Raw genomic sequence first — 10,126 nt, 5'->3', positions numbered from 1 at the left:
GAAAAGATAAATGTGATAAAGGAGTGTTGGGTCCAGCAAGGCTCTTAGGTACTTATCTGCATTTCTTTAAGCAGCAGTTTGTTATGCTGCATATTTTTTAACCTGAAGAGGGACATGTTTATGGCGTGAAGCTCCGTGGTTTAAAAATGCCTGGTGGGTTTCAAATTCCACAAGGTATATATTTTAAAAAACAGCCCAGGTGTGGTGAGCCATTTAGGACTGCAGTCTGGTGATTTTCCCTCTTGTTGGTACAGTGGTGCCTCGCAAGACGAAATTAATTCGTTCCGCGAGTCTCTTCGTCTTGCGGTTTTTTCGTCTTGCGAAGCACGGCTCTTAGCGGCTTTTCGTCTTGCAAAGCAAGCCCATAGGGAAATTCGTCTTGCAAAGCACCTCAAAAACGGAAAACTCTTTCGTCTAGTGAGTTTTTCGTCTTGCGAGGCATTCGTCTTGCGGGGCACCACTGTATCTTACCTATCTTTGGAGACAATGGAGTGTGCCTCTGGGGGTGGAGAACTACTGGAGAATCACAGCACCTGCTGTGGCTGCAGAGACCGGTAACTTGTAACTGCTGCCTCCTGTGTTGTTTTTGCTGTGTCAGCAGTACTGAAGTGACCTCTGTAGGGTTCAAGCCTGGGCAGTGTGTTGTTGTTCTTTCTTCTTTGGCGATCGCTTGTGGCCAAGTAAGATTGCCTTCCATGAACACGGTCTGAGCGGTGTGTCCATAAGTAGCTGTGGAGACCAGTTCTGGATCCACACGTCCTTCCACAGGTTTCCGGGCAGGAGTTGATCATGGTGAGGATTAGCCAAACATGCCTTCCTCTTAGCTCGTTTCTCCTTTTCGCCTTGAGTTCGTGCTCCTTCAAAGTCCATGACACTTTCGGTAAAGGCTGTTCTCCAACAGGAGTGCTCGCAGGCCAGTGTTTCCCAATTTCGTAGGCCAGTGTTTCCCAACCCCATGCCATAAGCCAGAAGGGTCCTCCTCTCCAGCAGATGCGCAAGCCCTTCCCCAGTGCCCTTCTCTGCCCCTCCCTCCCCATGGGGGTCTTTCACATCACCCATCACTCACCATAATAGCTTTGGCTGTCTCCTGCTTGGAGCACTTAAGGGTTCGGAGCCTCCTGAGCCGAGCTGCCTGGCAGTTCTGGATGACCTCCAGGAGGTATAGCTGATCATCCTCGAGCAGCTGAAATGCAGAAGTCAAGCTCTCAGTTCCTTGCGGGGGGAGGGCTCCACATCAGAGAGTGCAGAGTGCGGGGCAAAGAATCTAGGCAGTGGGGGGGGGAAGGTCTGAGGGGTCCACTTTCTGCTCTCTTTTTATCCAATACTCACCCCTAGGGAAGGGTTGTAGAACCCCAGCACATTTGCAAAGAGAAGAACATGGGGACAGGGGAGTTTGTCCCTGAGCCCTTGGCAAGGCTATTCCAAGAGTTTTCTCCTGGATTCCAAGTCCTACTACAGGGGAGGGACACCCCAGGCCTTGGGGACCAATCCTGGCCTCCTGCCCCCAGAACATGGCTCCCCAGGGAAGGTGCCCCTCCTGCTGACAACTGCCCCCCCGCCTTGCCCTGCAGCCCAGCCCCCTGCTTCCTCCATCGGACCCCACAAAACAGGGTGGTCACTAGGGGGGGCGTGTTGGGTTTCCATATGCTGGCCCAGATGGACCTTGGGTCGGATCCAGCCATCTGGCTCTGGGCTTCTTTTGACTAGCTGCCCCCCCAGCCCATTCCTGCCCTCCTCTGTCCCAAAAAGGAGGGCCACTTGCTCCTCCTGACACCACGGGCTGCTCCGGGCCTTGCAGGGGGGCCATCCTGTTGCTGCGGCCAATCAGGCGTCTTAAGCACCTGAACCTAGAAGAGACGAGCAGAGAGAGCGACTCAGAATCCAGCAGCCCCAATTCTTGGGGGGTGTTTGTGTGTGAGGAGGGACATCTGGCCCAATTCCTTCCATCTCTCTGCAGTTCAGTGACCTGAAAGGGCATCACCAGAGCTGGAAAGAGGAAGCCCAGAGCACAAAGGGCTGCCAGAGAGAGAGAAAGGAGGCCTCAAGTGCTATGGGTTCAAGAGCTCTAGCCCAAAGGAAAGACAAGCATTGCCAGCTGTTAAAGGGGTGCTCTGCTTCCTTGTCTTAGGACAGCCTTGCCCTTCCTGGAGAGGGTGGAGACCCCTAGGAGGGTGCACATTAAGGTGTCCCAGAAGAGGAGCAGAACATGAGGAAGGTGGTGGAGTCTTTCATGGAGCCAGAGAGACCCCCAGGAAGGCGGAGAAGGCCGATGTAGGGCAGCTGGAGAGATGCAAAATGGAGCCAGGCAGAGGTGTAGTGGTTGGAGGGATGGACTAGGAGGACCTGGGAGAGCAGGGTTTGAATCCCCACTCAGCCATGAAGCTTTCTGGTGGACCTTGGGCCAGCCTAGCCTACTTTGCAGGGCTGCTGTGAAGATAACAGTTGGTGGCAGGGAGGAACCATGAAGGCCACCTTGAGCTCCTGGAAGGAAAGTGGGCTAGGAATGTCATAGTAAATGATTCCAGTTACAGATAGGTAGCCGTGTTGGTCTGCCATAGTCAAAACAAAAAAAATTCCTTCCAGTAGCACCTTAAAGACCAACTAAGTTAGTTCTTGGTATGAGCTTTCGTGTGCATGCACACTTCTTCAGATACACTGAAACAGAAGTTTCCAGACCCTTCTATATAGTGAGAAGGTGGGGAGGGGTATTACTCAGAAGGGTGGTGGGAATGGGTGATTGGCAGATAGCTGTGATGAGCCTGTTGACGACTCTTAACGACTGCAATAGGTCTTACAGGAAAAAGCAAGGGGTGAGAAGGTGAAAAATGGCTTTGTCATGTATAATGAGATAAGAATCCAAGGTCTTTGTTCAGACCAGGACTCTCCATGGTTTTAAGTTTGGTGATAAGTTGCAATTCAGCAGCTTCTCTTTCCAGTCTGTTTCTGAAATTCCTTTGTAGTAAAACAGCTACTTTGAGATCTTGTATAGAATGTCCTGGGAGATTGAAGTGTTCTCCTACTGGTTTCTCTGTCTTGTGATTCCTGATGTCTGATTTATGTCCGTTTATTCTTTGGCGTAAGGTCTGGCCTGTTTGTCCAATATAGAGAGCTGAAGGACACTGTTGGCATTTGATTGCATACACAATGTTAGACGATGAGCAATTAAATAGTCCCGAGATGGTATGTGTGATGTTGTTGGGGCCAGTAATGGTGTTGTCCGGGTGTATGTGGCAGCAAAGTTGGCATCTGGGTTTATTGCAGGCTCTGGTGCCAGTGTCCGTGTTAGGTCTGGTTGTAGTATTATTGTGGGTTAGGAGTTGTTTAAGATTGGGTGGCTGTCTGTAGGCAATGAAAGGTCTTCCTCCCAGAGCTTGAGAAAGAGAACTGTCGTTGTCCAGGAGAGGTTGTAGATCTCTGATGATGCGTTGTACTGTTTTAACTTGGGAGCTGTATGTGATGACTAGAGGTGTTCTGTTATTTTCTTTTTTGGGTCTGTCTTGCAGCAAGTTCTCTCTGGGTATCAGTCTGGCTCTGTTGATCTGTTGTCTAACTTCATCTGCTGGGTATTTTAGTTCTAAAAAGGTTTGCTGTAGATCTCTTAGGTGAGAGTCTCTGTCTGTAGAATTGGAACAGATGCGGCTGTAACGTAGTGCCTGGCTATATACAATGGACTGTTTGGTATGTTTGGGATGGTAGCTAGAGGCATGTAGATATGTAAATGATGAAAAGGGCAAGGCAGGGGACGAGTGTGGAGGAGCTGAGCTCTCTGGAGAAGACTGGCTGGGTTGATTTCCAGAGAGTTAAGGCTGTGCAGAGGACCCCAGGACTTGCCCCCCACCCCCAGGAGACCAAGAGAAACGGAAGAAATCCTACTTACAGTCTGCACATTTTGTTCACAAAAAATCCCACCCACCACTCTAAACTAGCTAACTAAAATGCCCACCCAAGACTAACTCAGACCCCAACCCCAGCCCTAAGCCTAACCCTAACCCCCACCCTAACCCTACACTCACCCCTAACTACTCCTCTATGCACAAGATAAATATATACAAAATGTGCACAAAAATGTAAAATGAAAATATGAAAACAAAAAACCAAATAAAAAAGTAAAATTAAATGTTAAAATTAAAAAGAAAGAATGAATAAAATAAAAATAAATAGAATCAAATGAATCAAATAAAAGTAATAAATCAAATAATCAAATTAATACCTCTCCTTTTCATCTCCAACCACCACAACTCCTCTCTCTACTACTCAGCTTGCCTCAATGGCTGCCTGCAAGTGGTGGCTTTTAATGGAGAAGCAAGAGATGTCACAAAGGAGGGCAGGTCCTTGTCACCGTGGCAACCTCCCCACCGGGACCTGGCCCCTCCTGAGAGGCGATGCTCCACTGTCAGAACTTGGAGGCACCTGCTGTTCCGCCTGCAGCCCCACTTCCAGAGGGAGACCATCCCCAAATTCTTCAAGGCAGGCTGGGGGTCTCCATAGCGCAGGATTGGACCATCTCCTTTGCATGCAGGCCTTCTGTCCTGGGCAGCATCTCGGGGGGGGGGGCTGGGAATGCCCACCCATCCAAAACCCTGGAGAGCTGTGGCCAGTCAGTGCTGGCTAATTGAAGAAGGATATTGAGCATCTGAAAGGTGAGCAGAGAAGGGTGACTTGGATGATGAAGGGTTTGGAAACCAAGCCTGATGAGGAATGGTTGAGGCAGCTGGGTATGTTTAGCCTGGAGAGGAGGAGACAGAAAGGAGAGCCATCTTCCAATATCTGAAGACTGCAAGAGGGAGCAAGCTTGTTTTCTGCTGCTCCAGAGGGGAGGGCAGAACAGGAGATTCAGACCAAACATTAGGAAGAACTTTCTGATGGTAAGACTCTGGGACGGTGGTGGACTCTCCTTCTTCGGAGGCTTTTAAGCAGAGGTTGGATGCCAATCTGTAAGAGATTCAGCTGCAATTTTGGGAGCGCATAGCACTGGCCTACTTTACAGGGATGCTGAGCATCCGAAAGTGCCTGACAAATGTTGAGCCTTCCATTTCATTGTGGGGAACAGCTGCAGCGCATCAGGAGGCGTCCCTCAACTTCCATTTCTACTCTTTCCTGCAGCCAAAGGGGCTGGGCTGGATTACCAAACAGGCAGAGTAGGCACTGGCCTATGGGCCCCACACTTTTTAGGGGTCCCGCAACAATGCATCAAAATAATTTTGATTTTCACTTGAAAGAAAACAATCAAGCTTTCTTAGGTAAAGGTAAAGGTACCCCTGCCCGTACGGGCCAGTCTTGACAGACTCTGGGGTTGTGCGCCCATCTCACTTAAGAGGCCAGGGGCCAGCGCTGTCCGGAGACACTTCCGGGTCACGTGGCCAGCGTGACATCGCTGCTCTGGCCAGAGCCAGAGCCAGAGCCGCACACGGAAACGCCGTTTACCTTCCCGCTGGTAAGCGGTCCCTATTTATCTACTTGCACCCGGAGGTGCTTTCGAACTGCTAGGTTGGCAGGCGCTGGGACCGAGCAGCGGGAGCGCACCCCGCCGCAGGGATTCGAACCGCCGACCTTTCGATCGGCAAGCCCTAGGCGCTGAGGCTTTAACCCACAGCGCCACCTGCGTCCCCTAAGCTTTCTTAGTTCAAGGTTATTCCAGCATGCGCACGACGCCTGCCCCCCGCCCAGATTTTGACTGCCAAGGGGCCTCCACAGAGTTTAATCCAGCACTGCCCCATGAACAGCCCAGTATACCTGAAGGAGCGTCTCCACCCCCATTGTTTTGCCCAAACACTGAGGTCCAGCTCCGAGGGCCTTTTGGCGGTTCCCTCACTGCAAGAAGTAAGATTACAGGGAACCAGGCAGAGGGCCTTCTTGGTGGTGGCGCCCACCTTGTGGAACGTCCTCCCATCAGATATCAAGGAAATAAACAACTATCTGACTTTTAGAAGACATCTGAAGGTTGCATTGTTGGGTGTATAAATGATGTTTGTTTTATTATTATTGTTGTTTCTTATATTGTTGTTTGTTTTTTCTATTGCTTGTATGCTTGTTTGTATGTTTTTTTCTTTTTTCTTTCTATAAATGTATTTGGAGATTATGTCTTTATTGTTTTAAAATAAACAACTATCTGACTTTTAGAAGACATCTGAAGGCAGCCCTGTTTAGGAAAGTTTTTAATGTTTGATGTTTTATAATAATAATAATAATAATAATAATAATAATAATAATAATATTCTGTTGGGAGCCGCCCAGAGTGGCTGGGGAAACCCGGCCAGATGTGGGGGTATAAATGATTTATTATTATTATTATTATTATTATTATTATTATTATTACAACATTTTCAGGTTTTTTTGCTGCCTACCTGGGACTTAAAAACATAAGAGGCCTATTTACTGCATATGACTGGTGGGCTATATTCAAAATGGTGGATCACAGATTGTGCAAGCCTGTCCTAAGTCTCCAGCACACCCACTGGACATATATATATATATATATATATATATATATATACACACACACACACACACATATACATATATACATACATATATATATGATTATTATGTCCAGTAGCACCTTAAAGGTAAAGGTAAAGGTACCCCTGCCCGTACGGGCCAGTCTTGACAGACTCTGGGGTTGTGCGCCCATCTCACTTAAGAGGCCAGGGGCCAGCGCTGTCCGGAGACACTTCCGGGTCACGTGGCCAGCGTGACATCGCTGCTCTGGCGAGCCAGAGCCGCACACGGAAACGCCGTTTACCTTCCCGCTGGCAAGCGGTCCCTATTTATCTACTTGCACCCGGAGGTGCTTTCGAACTTCTAGGTTGGCAGGCGCTGGGACCGAGCAGCGGGAGCGCACCGCGCCGCAGGGATTCGAATCGCCGACCTTTCTATCGGCAAGCCCTAGGCGCTGAGGCTTTAACCCACAGCGCCACCTTAGAGACACACTCTAAGTTAAAGCCTCAGCGCCTAGGGCTTGCCGATCGAAAGGTCGGCGGTTCGAATCCCTGCGGCGGGGTGCGCTCCCGCTGCTCGGTCCCAGCGCCTGCCAACCTAGCAGTTTGAAAGCACCTCCGGGTGCAAGTAGATAAATAGGGACCGCTTACCGGCGGGAAGGTAAACGGCGTTTCCGTGTGCTGCTCTGGCTCGCCAGAGCAGCGATGTCACGCTGGCCACGTGACCCGGAAGTGTCTCCGGACAGCGCTGGCCCCTGGCCTCTTGAGTGAGATGGGCGCACAACCCCAGAGTCTGTCAAGACTGGCCCGTACGGGCAGGGGTACCTTTACCTTTACCTTTAAGTTTGTTCTTGGTATAAGCTTTCAACCAACACGGCTACCTACCACTGGACTTAAGTAACACCTCCACACTCATGGATTTTCCCACTTACAAAGTAACCAGGTCTAGCAATGTGCCTTCCCTCTTCAATATTATGTTAACAGACTTAGAATAGTTGTGGATTAGCTAGTCAACACACCTACACCTGCATCCGTACACACACACACACACACACACACACATATTTGGCTTTAGATTGAAAATGATGGTCTGCACTCTGCACCTTTGAAAGTCGTCATAAATGCTTACAACTTGCCCAAACTTTGCCTGGGAGACCAGAGAACTGTTTATTAATTCAATAATATTTCCTATCAGGTTTATTTTAATTGCTTTTTGCCATCTTTCCCAACAGAGAGAAGTTGTCCTTGGGCCAAACTTACGATGGGTATAATTAATTTTATGAAAATAAAACAAATAAAATTATTATGAAATAAAATTATTATGAAATATAGCCACAGCCCTATTTGAATATCCTTTCCTGGTATACATAGGAGGGAGAGAGGGGAAAATATCAAGATGTCACTTTTGGGGCACATTTTATCTTCCAGTCATTTCACCACCTCCCTCCCCCAATTTAGACTTAATTTCTCATTTTCATAAGTGCATTTATCACCCATCCTTTTAGGCACATCGAGACTTAGAAAAACTGCAGAGAACTTTTTTCAAAATCGGGAGTGTTGAACTTTAGCAGATACCAGAAATACTTGGCTTCAAGAGAAAAAGACTTCCAAGTTCGTTTATTATATTTCATATGCTGTGATTTGAAATGACCAATTAAAATGGGGGGGGGGGGAGCTAAGCCATTGGGATAATTTGACGTGATCTACAGAAGCAGCTCGTCGTTTTCCCCTCCAAGTTATAGAAATGTGGAAACAAGGTAACGCAGGGCAATGCGGAAAAAATGACAGTATTTCTTTCCAACAGTGTCCAGCCAAATGCTCAGGGGAGAAGCCGGGCCCAGCAATGCGTTTAACGGTAAGCATTTTGGCGGGAAAGTGTGTGTGAGGGGAAGGAGGGAGGAGCGCCTCATGTCGCCGTTAAATCACCTCAGGCCTTTGCTGCGGCGGTTGGCCACGCCCCCTCCTCACCCCGACCGTTGGCTTCTTCGTGGGGGAGGCTCCCCGAAGCAGTGAGCCCGCCTCCCCACTTGCCCCGCCCCCCATTTTTGAACTCCTGTCGTCAACGTTATTTTCCTGTCAGAGACCTTAACGTGTGGGGTGCAACGGGCCCACCTTGAAATAAAAAGACAGTACCCGTTTTCTGCGCCATCCCAACACCCATAATTCCCACCGGCCCAGTTCGTCGGGGTGGGGGAGGGCGGCCATGGGAGGGGCGGTTTTGCGCTGGCATACCTAACAGTGGCACACCTGCGGCACACCGCCTGTGGCACACAGCCTGTAGCACACTGCCTGTAGCACACTGCCTTTAGCACACCTGTGGCAAACTTGCAGCACACCGCCTGTGGCACACAGCCTTTGGCACACCTGTGGCAAACTTGAAGCACACCGCCTGTGGCACACAGCCTTTGGCACACCTGTGGCAAACTTGCAGCACACTGCCTGTGGCACACATGTGGCACACTGTCTGAGGCACACTTGCAGCACACCGCCCGTGACACACCACCTGTAGCACACTGCCTGTAGCACACCTGTGGCACACCGCCTGTGGCACACCTGCAGCACACTGCCTGTGGCACGCGTGGCACACTGCCTGCGGCACACTTGCAGCACACCGCCTGTGGCACACCGCATGGCACACCACCTGTAGCACACCTGCGGCACACCGCCTGTGGCACGCCTGTGGCACACCGCCTGTGGCACACCGCCTGTGGCACACCTGTAGCACACCTGTGGCACACCACCTCTGGCACACTTGCAGCACACCGCCTGTGGCACACCTGCAGCACACTGCCTGTAGCACACCTGCGGCACACCGCCCGTGGCACACTTGCAGCACACCTGCAGCACACTGCCTGTAGCACACCTGTGGCACACCGCCTGCGGCACACTGCCTGTGGCACACCTGCGGCACACCGCCCGTGGCACACCTGTGGCACACTACCTACGGCACACCTGTGGTACACTGCCCGTAGCACATCTGTGGCACACCTGCAGCACACTGACAGTGGCACACCTGCAGCACACCGCCTGTAGCACACCTGTGGCCACTGGTGGAGGAAGAGTCCGGTGGGAGCGCACGACCCCCGGCAGCACGATCCCCAGGATGCCATCACGGCTGTCCCCCCACCTGTGCTGGGCGCCCTGCCCCCGCAGGTGGCATGCCCTGCTCCCAGGATGTGCACCACGCCCCTGCGGACAGCGCACCCCGCCCCTGGGATGCGCACCAGCCCCGCCCCGCCTGCTCTCCTCCCCCAGTGGTGGAGCATGAAGCTCTGCCACTGCCTGTGGCACTTTTGCGGCACACTACCTGTAGCACACCTGCGGCACATCTGCGGCACACTGCCTGTGGCACACCACCTGTGGCACACTGCCTGTGGCACCTGCTTATTGCTGCCCTTGACTCAAGTGCCTCCCTCAAACCAATCAAAGAAATGCGATGAGGCAGACCTGGAAAAATGTGTAGAAAAGTGATTGTGGTCACCGAAACAGCATTTCAGGTTATAAATGAAAATTGCAGCTCTTTCTCCCATGTGAGAAGTTGCCTCAGGCTCAACCAGGGGCAGACTTTGGTTATATGGCAACCTGAGAGAGGACAAATTTTGGTGCCCCTCCTCCCCTAAGTATTTCTTACTTTCACAATAATTCCTTTTGGTTCAGTGGCTTTTTACGGATCTTCTCAGACGCTACCC

General features: G+C 50.8%; 1 protein-coding gene and 1 long non-coding RNA gene across 6 annotated transcripts in view; one reads left to right on the top strand and one right to left on the bottom strand.

The window, feature by feature from the left end:
• Nucleotides 1-8,199: 8,199 nt before the first annotated feature.
• The window catches only part of ICA1L (islet cell autoantigen 1 like), a 32,404-nt gene continuing 30,477 nt past the window's right edge, over nucleotides 8,200-10,126 (top strand). Inside the window, 1 exon segment of the mRNA XM_079980192.1 lies at nucleotides 8,200-8,292. Coding sequence (XP_079836318.1) covers nucleotides 8,281-8,292 — 12 coding nt within the window. The 5' untranslated portion in view covers nucleotides 8,200-8,280.
• On the bottom strand, nucleotides 8,311-9,924 carry LOC307220229. 5 transcript variants are annotated; one of them, XR_013840780.1, is made up of 4 exons: nucleotides 9,795-9,924; nucleotides 9,079-9,744; nucleotides 8,941-9,004; nucleotides 8,751-8,801 (listed from the first exon to the last, which is right to left on the bottom strand). It is a non-coding gene; the product is annotated as an uncharacterized lncRNA (long non-coding RNA). The 5 variants fall into 5 exon arrangements; XR_013840781.1 differs by lacking the exon at nucleotides 8,751-8,801 and adding an exon at nucleotides 8,311-8,684 and having other exon boundaries at nucleotides 8,966-9,004; nucleotides 9,154-9,897; XR_013840782.1 differs by having other exon boundaries at nucleotides 8,941-8,990; nucleotides 9,090-9,897.

This window comes from Podarcis cretensis (assembly GCF_951804945.1).
Source record: "Podarcis cretensis genome assembly, chromosome: 1".
NCBI classification, from domain to species: domain Eukaryota; kingdom Metazoa; phylum Chordata; class Lepidosauria; order Squamata; family Lacertidae; genus Podarcis; species Podarcis cretensis.
This window is presented reverse-complemented; position numbering and strand designations above follow the sequence as displayed.